This window comes from Lygodium microphyllum, chromosome 10 (genome assembly GCF_053477565.2).
Source record: "Lygodium microphyllum isolate KBCC chromosome 10, Lygodium_microphyllum_v1.1.10, whole genome shotgun sequence".
Classification (NCBI taxonomy): domain Eukaryota; kingdom Viridiplantae; phylum Streptophyta; class Polypodiopsida; order Schizaeales; family Lygodiaceae; genus Lygodium; species Lygodium microphyllum.
Window position 1 is genome coordinate 156,218,756 of NC_141144.1, and position 23,355 is coordinate 156,242,110.

The 23,355-nt window shown below is 44.4% G+C and overlaps 1 protein-coding gene across 1 annotated transcript in view; it reads right to left on the reverse strand.

Moving 5' to 3' along the window:
* CAND1 (cullin-associated and neddylation dissociated) overlaps positions 1-23,355 on the reverse strand; it is a 112,696-nt gene that overhangs the window by 54,491 nt on the left and 34,850 nt on the right. Inside the window, exon 6 of the mRNA XM_087687056.1 lies at positions 469-598. Within this exon, the coding sequence (XP_087543182.1) occupies positions 469-598 (130 nt within the window). The remainder of the gene's footprint in view (positions 1-468; positions 599-23,355) is intronic.

A 23,355-nucleotide genomic window follows, 5' to 3' on the forward strand; every position in this document is an offset into this window, starting at 1 on the left:
GCACGAAGGAATGAGGCAACATGAATACATAGCATAACCTGAGATACAGTGGCAGCCCAATCACAGAGAGAACAAGACCAACATGGAGAATTGGTCACTCAATAAGGCCTCTGGAAGTGTTACTAGTTATTTGTGGTTACAATGCCTTTTGCCTACGAGCAGTTGTAACCTGCTCCTAAGTCAAAGTTAAACAGGATAATGCTCCTACTTGCAACCCAATCCTAAGTCAAAGTTGAGGCAGTACTGTTTCTGTCAATATAGCCTCAGCATGCCATAAGATGAAACTAAATCTTAGTCTAGATGATCATTGCTAGATCTAGAAAAAGTAGATTAAAGAAGCACAGACCACACTAAAGCAAGAAACTTAAGAGCTTACTCTGGGAATTGACAACCACCTGTTAAAGGTAAGTGAAAACAGACTTTGAAAACCTCAAATCGGGAGAGGACATTGGAAATTTAGACAGATACCTGAAAGCTCCAGTCATTTGTATGTATGTACGTATCATTTCTGGTTTTGAGTCCTTCCGCTTCAACAGCTCAACAACACGATAAATGGCCTTTCCAAGCAACTCATCTGATAAACTCGTTGCTAGCATGGCTAACCAAAAAACCAAAAAAAAAAACTCAAAAACAAAATCAACACCTCTCTCTCTCTCTCTCTCTCTCTCTCTCTCCAAATGTAACATTTTGGTCTCATAGAAAATCGGCCTTTTGTAGACATTACTCTCTCTCTCTCTCTCTCTCTCTCTCTCTCTCTCTCTCTCTCTCTCTCTCTCTCCTAGATGTAACATTTTGGTCTCATACGCCTTTTGTAGACATTAATATAACTCTCTCTCTCTCTCTCTCTCTCTCTCTCTCTCTCTCTCTCTCTCTCTCCCCCCTAGATGTAACATTTTGGTCTCATACGCCTTTTGTAGACATTAATATAACTCTCTCTCTCTCTCTCTCTCTCTCTCTCTCTCTCTCTCTCTCCCCCCTAGATGTAACATTTTGGTCTCATACGCCTTTTGTAGACATTAATATAACTCTCTCTCTCTCTCTCTCTCTCTCTCTCTCTCTCTCTCTCTCTCTCTCTCTCTCTCTCTCTCTCTCTCTCTCTCTATGTGGCCTATCACAAGCACATGCTGTCTCACCTGTCATGTCAGTTCTAACCAGTTGTGTCAATCACTACCCAACAAAGTTTGATGTCGCCAGTTGACTTGAACCTTAATAATTCGGGCATTAAATTAAATGTGACATGTCTGACATCGTTCAGACATGGGCCTGCCCTTCCTCCTTATAGCCTGCACACAGTCTGCCCATCCACACCACCTCCACGCCCTCAAGCTAGATCAACACCACCATTTCACCACAGCAACCTGTCACAATGGAACAGCACCTGTGGTAAGGAGGCATTATTTCAGTCAATGACTTGCTAACAGGGGATATCAGAGCTCCCTAGAAATAGATATTCGTGATTGGCATTCACTGCCTCCAAACAGTTAATGGAGAGTGGAGAGACACATGGGAATACAGCTGGATTGCCCATACTTAGATACCACTCATATTGAGCGGAATCGAGCTATCAGGTCAAATATTGTGAAGATTGATAAATCGTACATGGGTGCACCACCAAGAGTCCCTTGACAGATGGCATAGTATCAGCACCATTTCTTACAAATTTTGACAGAGGGATTTATCATCACGCTACTGTACATGGATATCCGCCTGTTAGAGTCATTCCCTAGACAGCCAGGAGTGTTACAGTGTGCAGAGCAGGACAGCGCAACAGCCACATCATCGCTGCCAGGGCAGATGCCATGTGGCAGTCTGCAGTCGGACAGGTGCAGTCGGACAGTTCTGCACCAATGCAGCCGACTGGTGCAGTCAAACAGGTGCAGTCGGACAGTTCTGCACCAATCAGCTAATGCAGCCGACCTAGTCATTATTTGGAATTTCTTTTCTGCTATATATAGCAGCTCTCCAGCACATTGTTTCACACTTGTATCTGACAGATTTCAGCCTGTTGATGACAAAGACAGCACTCCGGGCTGACAGAGATCGAGGTCCTCAAGGGGGAGACATACGCAGATATTCTCTTTGCACCCATGTATAATTCTGCATCCTTATACAGCATTCTTCACTGCAGACTTTCTGTGTTTCACTGTCTCTTTCTCTCTCTCTGTTCACTCTTTGTCACAGTCATTCACTTCCGCATTGCTTCACTCTGACACGGTATCAAAGCAAGACAGAGCAGCAGCCACATCATTGCCGCCAGGGCAGATGCCACATGGCAGTCTGCAGTCAGACGTGCAGTCGGACAGGTGCAGTTGGACAATCTGCAATCGGACAAGTGCAGTCGGACAATTCTGCACTAGTCAGCTGCATTTAATGCAGCTAGTCGGCTGCATTAAATGCAGCCAGCCAACCTGGTCATTATTTGGCATTTCTTTTCTGCTATTTATAGCAGCCATAGTTACCAGGAATGGGGAACGGGAAAGGGAACGGGGGGAACGCCTAAAGTTAGGGAACGGGAACGAAGGGAACGGCATATATATATATATATATATATATATATATATATAGATAGAAGTAGAGAGAGAGAGCTCATAGATTAAGTTAGTTGGAAGATTGCAAATTGGTTTATCTAGTAGCATGGTGGAAGTGAGAAGGGTGGCATGATATGCTAGGTACAATATGGGACAACTAGATTATGGGTAGTAGTATGGTAGGCATTTCAAAAGGTCATGTTCCACGTGCCAATTTAGTGACCTAATGGATCACGCTTTTCAAGGGGGGACCAACAACACAATTAGTAGCAACATGATTAGTAATCATATGTCACACACACCCACACATGCACACATGTTTGTATATATCTGTGTATGTGTATCTATCTAGTGTGTGTGTGTCTCACCCACTCACTCACTCAGGCAGGCACGAGAGGTAGGGGGCCGTAGGCCAAGAGGGCAAGAGAGGTGGGAGCAGGTAGGGCCCAGGCGAGGCAGCGAACGAGGCAAGCGGAGCAGGCAACAGAGGCAAGAGCAGGCGGGATTAGGTGGGTTCCAGGGAACAACTGCTGGAACAGCCCGAAACGGCGCGGAACGGCGCGGAACGGGGCTGGGAACGGGCAGGAACGTTCCATGGGCGTTTCGTTGGTAGACACATACTGGAACGCGTTAATCCGTTCATAAGGCCCGGAACGGGCGTTCCTTGTTTCTATGATAACAGCTCTCCAACACATTGTTTTATACTTGTATCTGACAGATTTCAGCCTACTGGTGACGGAGACAGCACTCGCGGCTCTCAAAGGTCAAGATCCTCAAGGCAAAGACATAACGCAGATATTCTCTTTGCACCCGTGTATAATTCTGCATCCTTATACAACATTCTTCACTGCAGATTTTCTGTGTTTCACTATCTCTCTCTCTCTCTCTCTCTCTCTCTCTCTCTCTCTCTCTCTCTCTCTCTCTCTCCCCATTCACTCTGTGTCACGGTCATTCACTTCTGCATTGCTTCACTCTAACATGGTATCAAAGCAAGACAGCAGCAACCACGTCATTGCTGCCAAGGTAGATGCCACGTGGCACTCTACAATCGACAAGTGCACTCAGACAGTTTTGCACCAGTCGGCTGCATTCAATGCAGCCCACTTGGTCATTATTTGGCATTTCTATTCTGCTATATACAGCAGCTCTCCAACACATTGTTTCACACTTGTATCTGACAAATTTCAGCCTGCTGGTGATGGAGACAGCACTCAGGGCTGACAGAGATCGAGGTCCTCAAGGCGGAGACATACGCAGATATTCTCTTTGCACCCCTGTATAATTCTGCATCCCTATACAGCATTCTTCACTGCAGATTTTCTGTGTTTCACTCTCTCTCTCTTCTCTCTCCGTTCACTTTTGTCATGGTCATTCGCTTCCGCATTGCTTCACTCTGAGTCCAGCCACAAAGGGGGGGTGAGGAGCACCCCGTACTTGGAGATCCAAGGAAAAGTTGGGCTCCCAAGGCAGTTTCTTTGGAGCCAAAGCCTCTTGATGGAGATTCTTCTTTAGATTTCGAGTCTTCCCTTCCACCAGCCACCCCAGTGGAGATCTTGCCGGTGGATGTACCCGAGTCTTCAATAGATGGGGAGCGCCGAGGAGAGATCCGGCCTCCTACTTGTTGGACCCGTGACACACTCCATGATCCAGGGATCGAGGGGGTCCCCGAGGAGTGGAAACCGCAGGATGGACCGCGAAGGTCACGGAAACACCCGACATATTCTACGAAGCTTGTTTGCTCTAACTACTATTTGATGTCCCGTGTTATACAAGATAGAGAGCCTACATCAAAGAAGGAGGCTTTACAGTCCGATCATTGGTAGAAGGCGATGGAAGCCGAGTTGAAGGCTATTGAGTGGAATGGCACTTGGTTCCTTGTGCCTCATCCCTCTCATAAGAAGGTGACTGGTGTCAAATGGGTCTTCAAGACCAAGTACCATAGTGATGGCTCTTTGGACAAGCACAAGGCTCGCCTTGTTGCTAAAGGTTTTGCACAGCACCCAGGTCTTGACTTCCATGATACTTTTGCCCGTACAACTTGCATAGCGACTATTCGTGTTGTTCTTGCCTTGGCTGGTCATAGGAGATGGCCTCTTTTTCAATTGGACGTGAAGTCGGCCTTCTTGAATGGTCATTTGAAGGAGAAGATCTATGTAGAGCAACCTCCTAGTTTTGGTTCCTCAGATGGATAGGATTACACGTTAAAGAAGGCCTTGTATGGCCTAAAGCAAGCTCCGCGTGCTTGGAACAAGAAGATTGACTCATTTCTCCAAGCCAAGTCGGGATATCGGCGTTCTAGGGCCGATCAGCAGCTTTATGTGCACACTTTTGAGGGCGGTCGTGTGTTGTTTGTTTTGTATGTTGATGACTTGATTATTGCAAGTGCCCATACCCAAAAGGTCAAAGAAACAACGAAGGCAGCCCTACACCAGAAGTTCGAGATGACGGATTGATGACTTCTCCATTTATTTTTGGGCCATGAGATTTATCAGTCTCAGAGGGGGATTTTCATCTCTCAACAAAGATGTGTATAAGAGCTCTTGGTGACTTTTGAGATGGAGGATTGTCGGTCCATTTCTACTCCTATGGATCCGAACTAGAAGGTCGCTTCACACACAGATTCTCCTTTGGCGGATGCTACTCGCTACCGTCAGCTGATTGGCTCATTGATTTGGCCCCTCAACACATGGGTTGATCTATGTTTTGTTGTCGGTCTCTTAGTTGGCTTCATGAGTGCGCCTTAGTAGGTGCATTGGGAGGTTGCTCAGAGGATACTACAGTATCTGAGGGGAACCTCCGACTTAGGGATTCATTATCCAACAGGTACAGGTGCTTTGATCTTGTTCTTGCAGGTTGGAGTGATTCAGATTGGGCTAGCAATGTGGATCATAAGCGGTCTATTATAGGTTAATGTTTTACCTTGGGTGTTCGTGATGTCTCTTGGAGTAGCAAAAAGTAGCCCACAATAGCCCCATCTTCGACTGAGGCAAAGTATCGGACTGCGTCTTCTACCCTATGTGAGACTGTGTTGCTTCGGTTGTTGTTGGAGGAGCTTGGCTGCCCCCAGACTCATCCTACTATCTTGCGGTGCGACAATGAGAGTTGCATTGCTTTGGCATGAAATCCCGTATTCCATGCCCGAACGAAGCACATAAAGATCCAGTACCACTTCATTAGGGAGAAGCTTCTGGATACGACTATAGATGTGGAGTACTACAAGACGGAGGACAATCTCGCAAATTTCTTCACAAAGGCGCTTCCCCAAGCTCTTCTTCGGAGACATGTTAGATTCCTTAGCCTTATGACCTGTCCAAGATCTAAGAGAGAGTGTTAGAGATTGTCATTCCCTAGACAGTCACGAGTGTTATAGTGTGCAAAGCAGGACAGAGTAGCAACCACATCATCACTACCAGGGCAAATGCCACATGGCAGTCTCCAGTCGGACAGTTCTACACCAATCGTTTGCATTTAATGCAACCGACCTAGTCATTATTTAGCATTTCCTTTCTACTATATATTGCAGCTCTCCAGCACATTGTTTCACACTTGTATCTGACAAATTTTAACCTACTGGTGACGGAGACAACACTCGGGGCTGACAGAGATCGAGGTCATCAAGGCAGAGACATACGCAGATATTCTCTATGCACCCGTGTATAATTCTGCATCCTTATACAGCATTCTTTACTACAGATTTTTTGCGATTCTCTTTTTTTGCGATTCTCTCCCTCTCTCCCTCCCTCCCTCCCTCCCTCCCTCCCTCCCTCCCTCCTCTCTCTCTCTCTCTCTCTTTCGTAAAAGGTAATTGTATTAATTACGAAAAAAGGTACAAGTTTACATGATTACAAGATACACGAGGGCTCTAAGCCGACGTGTGCAAAATCCCAGCACGAAGCCACAAAAGAGTTACAGAAGTCATGGCAAAGACGCAGAGGAAATTGCCATATGCCAGGGAAGTAAGTCCTCCCGAGGGAGCAAGCCCGAGTACCGAATGAGATCTATCTGCCAATGCAAGAGACCTTTAAGCCTGGCAAAGTGTCCGGGTACATTAGAGGCCGAATCAAAAAGAAAGGCATTCAAAGTGGTCCAATTGTGCCAACATCCCCAGAATCTAAAAAAGTGGAATAAGATCTTCATATGCAACTGTGGCGGCATGGGGTATTTTGGTCGCACAAAAACCCAGTCGAAAGGAGTAAGTGAGAACTCCACCACAGCACGCCAAACCTATGACAATAGCGACCAGATATTCCTAGCGAGCGGGCAAGAAATAAATCGATGACGGGCCGATTCCACAGTAGTGGTACAGAAGAAACAATTGCCATTCGAGATTCGACGCTTGGAAAGGGCCGAGACAAGAGGAAGGCCACCAATCATCACCCTCCAAAGAAAGACCTTGCATTTGAAAGGTGTCTTATTCAACCATCCCTCCATCACAGTTTCCTTCCACCATGACCGAGATTTCCGCAAGCCTCATACCGTATTAGCTTTAACAACCAGCCATTGGTGATCTTTAATCAGAAGATGGTACACCTGATTAGCTAAGGCCTTTTCCAAACTCAACCGGCCTGCAAGGTCCCAGTCCTACCAAGGGCGATCCACAGCAAGGGCAGGAAAGGGTTGCCTACTCTGAAGCACCAACAAAAGCTGTTCCCATAAAGCACGGTATCCACACGGGATTCTGAAAAGTCTCCTGGCAGTACGAAACAATATGAAGACATTACGACTAGCAAGGGTAGCATCCGCAACTGAAGTCACACCTAAACGGGCCATGCGGTTAAATTTTGGCTTGAGCTCATGTTTGTCTTCCCATGAAAGTAATCTCGAGACTACCAACAATTCCAGTTGAAAAGAGTCAGTATGCAAGCGATCCTCCGTTGGATGCCAGCGCGCCTTTTGGAGCACCACTTTCCAGGAGCCGACCAAATGAAGTAACAGGGGTGAGGCCGGACTGGAAAACCGAGAGCCTGCATTAAGGACATGCCACCAGGAGCTCCGAAGTTGTGTATTACCATGGCGAAGCCCGCTGTCCTCAAGAAAATAACGGACTATAATGGCCCACGGGTGATGATCCACACACATGGCACGAAAAAGAGACCAATGAAGTGCCAACATATGAGTTTCTGCATCTAAAATAGCTCCACCACCCAGGCGTTTGGGGGTACATGTATGTGACCACGAAATCCACAAAATACCCGCATGCAATGAATCCTTCTTCCATAACATGAAACGAATGGGGCGAGTAAGAGCCTTCAAAGTAGTAGGCGTCCATGGCAACAATGGCAAGAAATATGTGAGCATTGGCAGCATAATTGTCTGAGCCACTTTGAGGCGAACATGGAAGAGCCACGCTTGCGACTTCCAATACATAAACTTAGCTGCCAGTTTCTGAGAAATCCACTCTAGTAGTTGCTTTGGCCGAACATCAACACCCAAAGGGTACCCAAGATGCCTGACAATGGAACCACGGGGAACCACCTGACCTTGCCATTCCAATGACTGTAAATCAAACTCCGTGCAACTGAGAATGGCTGATTTGAAAGCATTGATACGAAGACCAAAGGCATAACCAAAGAGCGTCCAAACATCTAATGCTTTGCGAATGTTATCCTTGTCCGCACGCAAAATCATAAAGCTATCATCGGCCAAAGATTGGCTAATGAAGGGCTGTCCCAAAGGAAGAGACAGGCCGGCCAGCTAAGTAGAAGCTGCCATTGAAGATAACATTGAAAGAACTGGATGAGTCGCCAGGGCAAAGAAGAGAGGACTCAAAGGGCAACCCTGTCTCACCGAACGCGCAAGGACAAATGGCTCTGTAACACCCCATTGAGCATAACTCGCGAAGAAGCCGCAGCATTAATGGTGTAGATCAATCGGGACATCCAAGTACCAAAACCCATAGTAGACATAAGGTCTGCAAGGAAAGACCAGTCTAAATAGTCAAAAGCCTTTTCCAGATCCAATTGAATCAATATCACTTCCAAACTAGAGTGCCTTGCATTGTCAATAGCCATTTGCACATTTAAAATATTATGCAGAATGTTGCGGCCCTTAATGAAACCATATTAAAGAGGATGCACAATAGCTGGAAGGTGCTTGTGGAGTCGATTCGCCAACACTTTGGAAAAGATTTTATACACCAGATTTTATACACCGAACCCATTAAGGAAATTGGCTCTCTCTCTCTCTCTCTCTCTCTCTCTCTCTCTCTCTCTCTCTCTCTCTCTCTCTCTCTCTCTCTCTCTCTCTCTCTCTCTCTCTCTCTCTCTCTCTCTCTCTCTCTCTCTCTCTCTCTCTCTCTCTCTCACATTCACTTCCGCATTCCTTCACTATAACACCACCTCTACCACGAGATATGTAGTATTGGACAAATATGGACATCATCATACAAGCTTGGGATTGAGTACCTGAGACAGGACACTATAGATACATGTCTGAGGATGCACAGATTTGCCAACTATGCCATCCGGAGGTGGGGTCTAAGGAGCACTTTATTTGCAAATGTATGTATATTATGAGACCAAAGGGACATGTCATTGGCTTTTCCACGAGGGATTTGGACCTCTCCGTAGGGTGACGGAGTACAAGGATCAAAGATACCTAGAAGTGTTCTTATTGGGGTTCCGAACACACACAAACTTTTGAGAAACAAATAAAGACACCAAAGACAGAGCCACTGAACCAACTAGTTCTTGCAGATTTCATCAACACTAGCTCTAGAGCTAGTATACTAGACACTGCCACAACAATAGCAATGCTACATCATCTTGTTGGGTATAAAGGCCCTTACGCTCTCCCAAGTGTATATTACTTTACATTTGTCAACTCACCCTTGCAAATGTAAGTGTATCGTACCCTAAGTATAAATACATTATTTTATTCTTTGTGTACCACATTGATACACACCTATCCGTTCTCTCTCACTCTTACTCTCACTCTCACTCACTATTCAACCTCGATCGACACACATACTTTGTTTTGCTTACGCTCACACTTATCAAACTAGCATCAGAGCACAAGAATCGATACAAGCAACAGTGACCACTGGACCAGATTGGTGACGTTTTCTACAGTCGACGACAAGAAACAACAATTGCAGGTCACGGACTGCAACCAATAAGCCTGTCAAAGGCAGGTGAGCAACACGAGCAGTTCATGCAAGTCAAGTTGACAGCTAACGGGTGACCAGACTGCGACGGGCTAGGCAGAATGTGACGGGCCAAGCGGACTGCAGGGACTAGGCGGACTGCACGCAACAGCCCACACAACAAGGGACAGGCATCATGACACACAACAGCTCAATGGTTGGGGCCGTTTCGTCATTTTCCCACTTTTTTGACATATTTAAATTCTTGAAGAATCAAGCCCCTTATTTTACCAGGTGTTCACGCGCACAAGCACCGAACACAGATCTATGCGAATTTACACCTGAAAATTTGGGACTTTTCCCGGATTTGGTGACGGACACGCATAACAGTGATTGTTGACCCAAAAATTGCAAACATTGGAAACACATACCTCGGAAATTTTGGGGTTTTTCATGTATAAGTGAAATTTTGCTCAATTGCGCCAATTTCATTGAAATTTGTGTACTATTGAACCCCGAAATTTTGGAGTTTTGAAGAATTTGTGAAATTTCTGCAACATTTCCTCGTATTTGATGCTTGGGAGGATGTATTGATGCAATTAGGGCAAACTCACTGCAAATATTTTGGGGCTTTTCGCATCATGATGCATTTTGAGGCAATTTGAACTTTGACAATGAAATTACAGCAAATTCATTGCTGAGTGGGAGAAATTTGAACTTGGGTTATCTCAAATATTGTAAAAGGGCAGCTTCTCTTGGTATATATATTGCCGAATACTCATTATGCAGTGAAACAATGGTATATACAGCACTTGACTTATTGCATTTGGGCATCATGGTGATGTATTACTGAAGTGGGAGCTATCATTAATGCAAATGTATCAGATTTGATTCCTGTACATGCCGTAATCAGTACTTGAGACTGAAATTGTAGCAAAAACATCTGCTTCTTGGACATCTTGGAAGTACAAGTGTGTGTACTTGCTGTTACATTCCGTAATCTTGCTATTGGCCGAAAGTATTCAGCATTTTATTGCAGTATTTTATTGTTAAAGATGGCTGCCATTGCATCTACATCTAACACAAAGAATCTCTTTGAGATTCGTAAATTTGATGGCAATGGCTTTGATCTTTGGAAAGATCGTATGCAAAGTATACTCTTTCTAAAGGATTGTGATGATGCCTTGGCAGAACATAAGCCTATTGCTTTGTCACATGAGGATTGGGCCAAAATGAATAAAAAGGCCATAACTTACATTAAAATGGCTATCACAAATGATATCTTGGTTGATATCAAGGGACTTGCTACTACCTATGCAATTTGGGAGAAACTCAAGGCTACGTATGAGAATACAATTCCTCTCAATCAAGTATATCTCATGCGAATGTTGATAAACTTGAAGCTCGATGAGTCTAAGCCTGCCTCAGAGCATTTGAATGCCTTCACTGGTATTTTGAGTCAGTAACAAGATGCAAGCTTGCTTGCTTTCCATCCTAAATTGAGGGCTATCTTCTTACTCATGACCTTGCCCGATTCATGGGAAGCATTGGTTGTGTCATTGAGCAACAACCCCAGCTTCACATTTGATAGTGTGTGTGATTCTATTCTCAATGAAGAGATTACACGCAAGGCAAGTGGGGAAAACAATGGATCAGCCTACAATGTAAGAGGAAGAACTGAAAAACAGTCAAATGCTGCAAATAAGAAAATTGCAATAAAAGCAAGGAAAAACAGCAAGATGTCACTTATTATCAGTGTGGTCGCAAAGGGCATTAAAAAACCAATTTTGAATAATGGAACTAAATCCCAAGTATCATTCTAATACAATGACTTCATTTCTTCCTGCATAGCCAGCTCCCACTTTTTCTTGAACTCAAATGATAATGCCTCTTTATATGTAAGACACTCACCTTCGTCTGTTAGCAAAATGCAGTCCAAAGAGGGATCAAACCTTTGTATAGGTCTCTTGACATGAGTAGACCTTCTTACCCAATGATCTGTGTTATCAGGTAACGGATCCACATCCAAAGCAATGTCAATGACCTCATATTTTGGCTGCTGAATGGCATGTTCAGGTTGCTGTAATACATTTTTAGGCTGCTATAATTCATTTTCAGCATGTTGATTTTGTTACCCAAGCTGGTTTTCAAAAGTCCTTTGCTGTCCATTTTCATTTGGCTCAATGATGATACGCTAGATATCATAACCAACATCAAATGGAGCTGAATTTTCAATGGCTGATGGCTGTTCAAGTGGCTGCTCATGCTGAAATTTCACTTTCTTTTTGTCTGAGTCATTAGATGTGACATTTTTCAGCAACTTTGACTCATTAAATACCACATCCCCGTTGCGTAGCACCTTTTTCATGCTTAAAATCCAAACTCTATAGCCCATGTTACCTTCATCTCCATAACCCATGAAGATGCCTCTATGAGATTTCATGTCAAGTTTGGTTCTACTATCAACAATACATATACATAGCATTCACAACCAAAGACCCTTAAGTGGTCAAATGAAGCAGGTTTGCTAGATCAAACCTCTTCAATGCCACTTTCAAGTGCACAATGTGGAGATCGGTTGCAAATATGCACTGCGATCTTAAGTGCCTCACCCCAAAACGATTGTGGGAGATTAGTTGTGGATACCATACACCGAATCTTCTCACATAACTTGTGATTCATTCGCTCAACCACACCATTAGATAATGGATTATAAAGAGCTCTAAGCTCCCATTTAATCCCATTGGCATCACAAAACTTATTGAATTCTTTAGATACATACTCTCCCTCCTTGTCTGTTCTTATGCATTTTAATTTTAAAACCTTTTGAGTACTAACAAATGCATTAAACATTTAAAAAGTGTCCAATGCCTCGCTTTTCTGCTTAAGCAAGTAAACCCATAGCTTTCTAGAATGGTCATCAATAAAAGACACAAAATAACGAAAACCACTATGAGTTTTTATTGGCATGGTGCATATATCAGAATGAACTAAATCCAAGATACATGCCTTCCTAGAGGCTCCATGAGAATATGAACTCTCTACATGTTTTCCTAAAACACAGTCATTACAAAAGTCAAGCTTTGAGTTTTTCACATCAACTCTTCCAAGTGAAGAAAGTGACTGCAAACCCTTTTGGCTCATGTGTCCAAGACACTTGTGCCATAACTCCATGTGTGACTGCACTTCAGCAAGTGCAACAAACTTTCAAGAAAATGCCTTGTAATAGAGTTCCCTTTTACCACCTCTAGTGACTAGCATAGATCCTTTATGTATCTTCCACATTCCACCACCAAAAGTAGTGAAGTAACCTCTACTATCTAGCTACCCAATAGAAAGCAAACTCTTCTTGATGCCAGGTACATACCTAGCATCATGAAGCATTAATTCCTTATCATTTTCAAGAGCCAGGTGTATGGTGCCCATTTCTTCAATATCACATGCATGATTGTTGCCTAGATAGACTTTCCCAAGATTACCTTCTGCATAGGAAGAGAAACACTCCAAAGATGAAGCTATATGAAATAAAGCACCGCTTTCAACAATCCATGATTGTGACAAACCATCGTGAGCTGACAAAAAAGCATCTATCACATCCCTTTTAGTGATATACATGTCCTCCACTGTCATAGCACCTGGATCTGAAGATGCAACCAACAAATCAGCATTTTTATCTTCTTCTATCTCCTCAATAACAACATTAGATACAACATTTGCTTTTTTTGTTTCTTTAGGGATAGAGCTCCTGGCACCTTTTCATTCTTTTTGCTTTTTCATTAGCCTGCTTCTTGAGTTCATGTTCCTTTTTAAACTATCTTCCAAGGTATCATCACAATCCTTCAGAATGAGTATACCTTGCATGAGATCTTTCCAAAAATCAAAGCCATTGCCATCAAATTTACGAATCTCAAAGAGATTCTTTGTGTTAGATGTACATGCACTACCAACCATCTCCAACAATAAAGTACTGCAATAAAATACTGAATACTTTCAGCCAATAGCAAGATTACTGAATGTAACAGCAAGTACACACACTTGTACTTCCAAGATGTCCAAGAAGCAAATGTTTTGCTGCAATTTCAGTCTCAAGTACTGATTACAGCCTGTACACAAATCAAATCTGATACATTTACATTAATGACAGCTCCCACTTCAGTAATACATCACCATGATGCCCAAATGCAATAACCCAATGTTGTATATACCACTACTATTTCACTGCATAACGAGAATTCAGCAATACATATACCTAGAGAAGCTGCCTTTTTACAATATTTGAAACATCAAGTTCAAATTTCTCCCACTCAATGGTGAATCTGCTGCAAATTTCACTGTCAAAGCTCAAATCACCTCAAAATGCATCACCGATACGAAAAGCCCCAAAATCTTTACATTGAATCTGCCCCAATTGCATCAATATATCCTCCCGAGCATTAAATATAGGCAAATGTTGCAGAAATTTCACAAATTCTGCAAAACGCCCAAATTTCCAGATCCGATTGTACACAAATTTCAATGAAATTGGCTCAATTAAGCAAAATTTCACTTATACATGAGAAGCCCCAAAATTTCCAAGCATGTGCACCCAATGTCTACAATTTCTAGGTCAACAATCACTATTATGCATGTCTAGCACCAAATCTGGGAAAAGCCCCAAATTTTCAAATGTAGATTCACACGGATTTGCCTTCTGTGCTTGCATCCATGCTCAAATTTCAATGAAATTGGCTCAACTCAGTTAATAGATAAGAAGCTTGCTTTTGAAATAATTTTAAATGTCAAAAAAATATCAGAAAACTGGTGAAACGGCCCCAACCATTGACTTGTTGCATGTCGCGTTGCCCTATCGCTTGCAAAAAATGTCACTAGTCTTGTGCATGTGTCGACCTGACCTCACCAGTCACCCACGATCGTTGTGTACGTTGTCTCAGCTGCCCCTTGCAGAAACTATCCCGCCTATCTTGCGATTGCCGCCTATCGTCTATTGGAAGCATGACGCCCACTGCTACCCAACTTGCCTAACCTGCTATGTGTCCATTTGCTATAGACCTAATGTCGACAGTCTGTCAAACCTGTCGACTAACTATCAGACCTGCACTTGGTGCTGACCGTTGTTGCCTACCCGATACTAGTCGCAACTGCCTGCACTGATTCTCGTGCTCTAATAGCAATTTGAAGAGTGTGCAAGAGGAAGCAATCAGAATATACGCGTCAATCAAGGTGCAACAATAGTTGTATGAATAGTGAGTAAGAGTGAGAGTCGATGGATAGGTGTATACCAATGTGGCACACACAAAGAATAAAAGAATGTATTTATACTTAGGGTACCATACACTTAATCCGCAAGGGTGTGTTCACATGTGTAAAGTAATATACACACAAGAGTAGCGTAAGGGCCTTATACCCAACATTACAGACTCACGGATACCATTCTACCTCTTATGACCCAAACTTATTTGTTCAATCTACTACAAAGGGAGTCAACTACATCTTGTAGTAGTATGTACATTGATGACTTATCACAAGCTTAGATTCTGCTAAAATAGTGGAAATCAAGGCAAAGCTTAGTGCTACATTTGGGATGACAAACCTCTATTTGTTGTCTTATTTCTTAAGGATGGAGATAGTTCAATCTGGGGGTTGTATTTTTATGTTACAACACAAGTGCGCACTTCAGCTCGTAGACAAAATCACTACGGATCAGACAAGGTCAGTGGCCACTGAAAGGTGAGAAGGATCGAAGCTTGCACGCGAGCTATGACAGGAGAGCCAGAGCAAGAAAGAGAGAGACAAGAAATGGGAACTCCAACAGTCACAATGTGTGACCGGGCCTTCCTTTATTTACTAGTCACTAAAATGAATGTAAAGAATAAAGTGACGTGACGGGCGCCCGCCACCTGCAATGTGCAGTGGCGGGTACTGTCAGTGTAGTAATACACGGTGCGGCACGGCGGAGGCGCCTTTACCCCAACAACCTCCCACTTAAAGGCAAACCTACCCCAGTGAGAGAGAAAAGAAAAGAAAAAGACAGTATAACTGTACATAGATACAAGGGATGAGGAAATGCAACATCTCATCCAATGCCCATCAATCTCCTGAGGAAGGCAAAGCGCTCAGTAGTGAGGCTTTTCGTGAGCAGATCTGCAGGATTCTCGTCACTGGAGATCTTGACAAGGTCAACAGACTTACCCTCCACGACACCACGTATGAAGTGATACCTTACCTCAATGTGTTTCGCCTTCGCATGGAAGACCAGATTCTTAGCCAACTGAATGGCACTCATAGAATCCGAATGCAGTGTAGATATAGCATCAATCCCAAGGTCAGCAACTAGACGGCCAAGCCATATGGCCTCCTTGCAAGCCTCACTGGCTGCAACATACTCGGCCTCAGCGGTAGACAAAGCCGTACACTTCTGAACCCTGGACATCCAAGAGACAGCACCTCCAGCATAGGTGAATACATAGCCAGAAGTGGACTTCCTACTATCTGCATGTCCTGCATAATCGGAGTCAGTGTACCCCACGACCCCTGTATCCTGGCTGCCATAGCAAATACACATATCTGTTGTGCCCTTCAGGTACCTCATGATACCCTTCACGGCATCCCAATGTTTCCTGCCAGGTGTAGCAATATAGCGTGCCACAACACCAACTGCAAAGGCAATATCTGGACGAGTGGCTATCATGGCATACATCAAACTGCCCACGGCTGAAGTATAAGGGATCTGGGCCATCTCGGCCCTCTGCTCATCTGTCTGCGAACAATCGGCCTGTGATATCTTCACATAAGAAGGCAATGAACAACCAATAGGCTTTACGTCCTGCATGCGGAAGCGCTCAAGGACTTTATGAATATACTCCCTCTGTGACAAGTAGAGGAGTTCTTGATGCCTGTCGCGTCTAATACGCATACCAAGGATGTGAGAGGCATGTCCCAAATCCTTCATCTCAAAGCTTCTCTTCAGCTGAGATTTAAGAGCATCTAGCTCATCATGAGCTTTCCCTGCTATCAGCATATCATCCACATAGAGTACCAAAATAAGCAATGAACCATCACGGGCTTTCTTCGCGTAAAAACACGGATCCATAGCACTCCTGCTGTAGCCCTGTGACTGCATAAAGGCATCAAACTTATGATACCATTCCCTAGGTGCCTACTTTAAGCCATAAAGACTTTTCTTCAACTTGCACACCAGGTGCTCCCTGCCAGATTCTGCAAAGCCCTTAGGCTGCTCCATATAGATCTCATCATGCAAGTCCCCATGTAAGAAATCTGTCTTGACATCCATCTGATATAGATCTAAGTCAAGCTGAGCAACCAAAGCCAAGACCAAGCGCAGGGTGGTCATCTTAACCACAGGAGAAAAGACCTCATCAAAGTCTACACCATGCTCCTGCTTAAAATCCTTTGCTACCAATCTAGCCTTGTATGCCAGCTTGGGGTGTCCAGGGGTACTTTTCAGCTTGAACACCCACTTGCATGGCAAAGCCTTCTTGCCCTTAGGCAAGGCAACCAAATCCAAAGTCTCATTTTTATGCAAGGAGTCAATCTCAGACTGCATAGCCCTCTCCCAGGAGTGACTGTCACCCCTGCGCATAACCTCGTCATAAGTGAAAGGCTCTCCTGCATCTGTAACCAAAACATAATGCATAGAGGGCTGAAATCTATCAGGTGGACATCTGTCTCTAGCAGACCGTCTCACTGCAGGCTCTGTTGCCTGCCCAGCTGCCTGTCCAACACCCTGACCATGAGCATCTGCTGCAGCTGTAGGCTGTCCAACTGGCTGTGCAGGAGCTCTAGGCTCCTCCTGAAAGATCACTCTGCGGATCTCAACCACCTTCTCAGGCTGCCTGTGCATCTTGTCTTCATGGAAGACTACATCATGGCTGCGTACTATTTTCCGCGCCTGCGGATCCTATAGGCGATAGCCCATCTCTCCTGAATCACCATAACCAAGAAAGATGCATTTAATGCTCTTTGGATCCAACTTACTCCTCTTGTCCTTGGGCACATGGCAGAATGCCTCACATCCAAAGACACGGAGATGCGCATAAGAGGGTGGCTTACCAGCCCAAACTTCCTCTGCAACCTGGAAATCCAATCCACTAGAAGGCGATCGGTTTATGACATGCACTGCCGTACTAACTGCCTCAGTCCAAAAGCTCTGTGGTAGGCCTGTATGGCTAAGCATAGAGCGGACGCGCTCCTGAATAGTCCTGTTCGTGCGCTCAGCCAAACCATTCTAGGCAGGGGTGTAAGGGACGGTCAACTGACGCTTAATACCCCTGTCATCACAAAACTGCTCAAAAGCACGTGAGACATATTCTCCCCCATTGTCAGTCCTAAGGCATTTCAACCGATACCCAGTCTGGTTCTCAACAAGAGCAAGCCAACGCTGAAAGACTGCCCCAAGACATCGGACTTTTGCTTTATGGGATAAGCCCACGCTTTCCTAGAAAAATCATCAATGAAGGTAACAAAGTACTTCGCGCCACCCATAGACATACACGGCATGGGCCCACAAACATCTGAATGCACCAAAGCCAAGGGCTCACTCATGCATGGCATACCCGATTTCTTATGCGTAGACCTATTCTGCTTACCATAAAGACAATGCTCACACGAGTCAAAACGTGCATAGTCCAAAGACGGAAGATACTACAAACCAGATAACATTTTCATTCCCTTCAAAGACATATGCCCCAAACGGGCATGCCAAAGTGATACATGTGGGATAGAACCCACTGCCAAAACATGGTCTACAGAAGACCCAGATATAACAAGAGGATAGAGGCTGCCAGCCTTCGCGCCTCTAGCAAGCACAAGTCTGCCTCTGGTAATCTTTCAGGCAGAATCCCCAAAACAGACATGAAACCCTGCATCATCCAACTGTCCTCCAGACATAAGACTGCGCGTAAGCACAAGTACATGACGTACATCCCTGAGCAAAAAGAAACTGCCAGTGGAAAACTGCAACTGAATATCTCCACAGCCCACAATATCAAGAGACCTGTCATCTCCAAGTCTGACTGATCCAGATACAGTACGGTAAGAGTGAAACCACTCACGGTAAGGCGTCATATGGAAGGACGCACCTGAATCCAATAATCAGCACTGTGCATACATACTAGGTGTCTCAGTCAAGTGTGAGGCATCAGAAAAACTAGCTGCAAGTATGAACTCATCACCACCATCGGAATCCTCGATCTGCGTGACATTAATTTCCTCAATCTTGACGCTGGACTTCGCAAGTACTATGCTGCGATCAGAGGACTTCTCCTGCACTTTCTCTTTCCCCTTATCCTTACGCTTCTCATTGCGCAACTCATGACACTGTGGTCTAATATGGCTCTTTTTCCCACAATGATGACAAGTGGCATTAGCGTTGCGCCCACGTGACTTTCCACGAGATTTAGACCGACCCTTCTAAGAGTGACGGCCACGGCCATTCCCACTTTATTCCTGTCATTCCTGCCTCTAACTGTCAAAGTAGGTGAAACACGAGAGACATCCAAGTTTTTGCGATTAACCTCTTCCTGCAGAAGAGCACTCTCAACATAATTCAGTTTCAGAGTAGCACTAGAGGTACATAGGGCAGTGCGGAATACATCCCATGACTCATTCAGAGTCCCAAGCAAGAAAAGAGGAGTTACTTCCTCTCCAAAGGTGATATCCTGCGAAGTCAGGTTCTTCAGTATAGCATGGAACTGGCTCAAGTGAGCAGACATAGTCGCATTATCCTTCATGCGCAGATCCATAAGCTGCTTCAACCAGTACATTTGACTCGCCGGACTTTTCTTATCATAAAGATTCTTGATATTATTCCATAGATCCCATGCACTCTGTGCTTCCTCAAATACATTATAATGTACCTGTTCAGTGAGAGAATACAATCGTGGACTTGCATAGCTCATCAAGTTCAAGTCAGTCGTCATTGTTCATAGTTTCAGGTTGCTCCCCGCTCAACCGAAGTGGCTTAAACTGAGATTTCTGCACCAAGACCTGCCAAATTTGACTCTTCCAATAAGAGTAGTTGGTACCATCCAACTTGGTGATGTTAAATATGGCATTATCAGTCGAAGAGGATGCCATAATGCAGGCTGGAAATGCACAGACAATGTAAAACTGCTGGCTGTTTTACTGCAGAAAATGCTCAAAATCCACTGAAATGAGCTCCAAATGGCGAGAAAAGTGTGCCAAAAAATGCTGCCCACTTAATACTAGGTGCGGTACACCAAATCAAGATATTTCAGCATAAAAATTACTGCTCAGTCCACCAATAAATGCTTGCTGTAATAAATTTCAGAACTGCAATAATGAGAGCAAACTGTCCCAAAACTGGATCTAATGTCAACTAAACAATGCTAGGTCCAAAGCCGGCATAAAGAGGACAAAGCAAAGCCAAATGACAGTGAAAATACATGAGCATAACACCGAGAGATGTCAAATAGCATCTGCTAGTAAGAGGCACACCCCTAGACAATCCAGGCAAAATGTACCTGCAACTGCCAAAAACTGACACAAATAGGTGTCTACTCAAAGGAAAGCGGATCCAAAACTGAGTCTCAGCTCATAAGCATCCTGTGAACCAAGACATATACTCAATGCAACATCCAATTGTCGGAGTATAATCCCAAAGTCTCAATACATCTGTAACTGCTTAATGGCATAGACTGCTCCAATAGCATGTAATCCCTGCTCAAGGTCAAGTAAGCATGCAAGATGCTCCCACTGGCACAAAAGGCGTACAAACGAGCTCAAGGGCTCAAGCAACCCAAGACAAAGTACCAGTGACAAGTGACCAAGTCAATGCGTCATACGCATCCCAAGAGCATGACATACATGAAGCAACTGATGGAAGCAACCAAGTAAATGATCAAACTAAGTCGGAAATGCTCAAATACATCCAAGGCAAAGCTCCCAATGTCGGTAAAGCATAGACGAACCAAGCGGCATATATCACGAACCAAAGCATGTAATGTATGAAGCCTACTGTCAAGCATAGACATGAGGCATAAGCCGTCCAAGAGCATGCCAAGTCGGTCCAAATGCCAATGAATACCAACCAAGACAAAGCTTATACGTAGCTCAAATACATTCCATAGATTCAAACATGAGCTCAAAGTATGTATGAAGCCTAACTGTCAAGCATAGACATGAGGCATAAGCCGTCCAAGAGCATGCCAAGTCGGTCCAAATGCCAGTGAATACCAACCAAGATGGAGCTTATGCGTAGCTCAAATACATTCCATAGATTCAAACATAAGCTCAAAGTCGTCCCCAAATGTCAGATACATGATGGCAAATCCCAAAGCATACATCCAGTACCAATAGGTAAGTGACAAAGCATCCAAAGTACCTTCAGCCCACTGTTATTACAGCCAAGTTTGACCGACAAAACTGAGAAATTTCAGCCAATATTTCAGGCCAAAATCATGGCATAATCATGTGCATACATTCCCAAGGCACTAGACATCCGCATACGGGCATCAAACAAGGTGACCGGAGTAGAGTATAAGCATCAAATGCCAATGCCAAGTGTGGCTGCCCTGTTTCCAGCACTGTATAACAGTAAATGACAGTCCCAAATCAGCCAATATTTCAGGCCAAAATCATGGCATAATCATGTGCATACATTCCCAAGGCACTAGGCATCATGTAGGCCGCATACGGGCATCAAACAAGGTAACCGGAGTAGAGTATAAGCATCAAATGCCAATGCCAAGTGTGGCTGCCCTGTTTCCAGCACTGTATAACAATAAATGACAGTTCCAAATCAGCCAATATTTCGGGCCAAAATCATGGCATAATCATGTGCATACATTCCCAAGGCATTTGGGCATCAAGTAGACCGCATACGGGCATCAAATAGCACAACCGGAATGGAGTGTAAGCAACAAATGCTAATGCCAATGGTGCTGCCCTGTTTTCAGCCTGTTATGACAGTTTATGACAGTCCCAAATTTGAAGAAATCAGCCCCGAATGATCAAGACCAATGCCCAAAGCTTGAATGACATCAAACATGAAGTCTAATAGCCCTCTTGATCAAGGTAGAGAGCAAGAAGCAATGGCCAAGTGTGGAGCTGAAGTAGACGAGTGCTAACAGCCTGGAAAAAATGGCGCAATCTGCCTTGTTGGTGCTGAACTTGCTGCTGCTCCACATGGGCTGAAAGGGGGTAATGGGGGGCTCAAGAAGGGCCTATCAAAGGCCTATGACAAGCCTCTTTGAGCCTTAATAAGTGTAAGGCACAATATGAGGGGAATAAGCTTCAAGGGTTTGAAGCCATGGCTGCCCTTGCTGTTTGCAACATGTAGACTGAAATAAAACCCTGAAAGAATGATCAAATACCTCAGTACCAATGCCTTGAAGGTGCCTCAATAGGCCGAGAAGGTGCTCGGGAAGTCGGGGAGTGACGGGAGCTTGGGAAGATCGGATATGGCTGCCGGGATGGAGATCCAATGCGTGAAGGGAGTCGATGCGAAGGTAGAGAAGCACCGAGTCAAGCTCAAGCAAGAGGAAGCCAAGCTCTGATACTAGTTGAAAGGTGAAAAGGATCGAAGCTTGCACGCGAGCTATGGCGGGAGAGCCAGAGCAAGAAAGAGAGAGACAAGAAATGGGAACTCCAACAGTCACAATGTGTGACCGGGCCTTCCTTTATTTACTAGTCACTAAAATGAATGTAAAGAATAAAGTGACGTGACGGGCGCCCGCCACCTGCAGTGTGCAGTGGCGGGTACTGTCAGTGTAGTAATACACGGGGCGGCACGGCGGAGGCGCCTTTACCCCAACAGCCACACCTCTCGATCCTATTATCCACTTGTTAAAGGATACCCTAGATCAGCCCTTCGATGCGCATACCTATAGGTTTGTTGTAGGGAAACTTCTTTGGTTATTTCATACTAGACCAGACTTAGCTTACTTAGTCTCAACATTCTCAATCCATATTTCACAGCACCTAGGATGTCACATTGGATTGCATGTCTTCGTGTGTGTTGCATTATTTACAGTGTACTTATTCTTATGGCCTTACTTATGGTTCTGATTTAAGTTTGTAGGGAAACATTGATTCTGATTAGGCACAAGATCCTAACACCCAACATTCCCATGGCAGCTATCTCTTCACCTTGGACACGGCTCCCATTTCTTGGTCCAACCATAAGCAAGAGACGGTGGCGGCTTCCACAGCTAAGGCTGGATATAGAGCTCTCTTTGATAGCACCATTGAGGCCATCTACCTAAGGAGCTTACTGGCGATGCTTCACTTTCCTTGTGACTCTCCCAACATTGTCTACTGCGACAACCAAAGTCTCATTGCCCTTGTGGGCAATCCGATCATCACACCACGGACGCGGCATGTGGGAGTACACTTTCACTTTTCTAGAGAGCAGGTTGAGCTAGGCACTATCCGCCTAGAGTTTATGCCTTTATCAGACAATTTTACAGACATTTTGACCAAACCCGTTAACCAACTAGTTCTTCAGTACCTTTTACCCAGGATCAGCTTAGATACAACCTCCTCTACTTCTTCAGATTGAGAGGGAGAAAGGGTGCTTTCCTCTTGCTTTTCCTTCCAGTTTAAGAGAAGGACGCTACTTCTGTTAATAGTGACAGTGATTATTCTTACAGTTTTTAGACATTCATTTATTAATTTATTCTTTGGTAATGTACTTATGGACATTTGTAACTTCATCCGCACTCTCAAGATGACATAATTGTAAAAGAGCACTTGGGTAAGTGA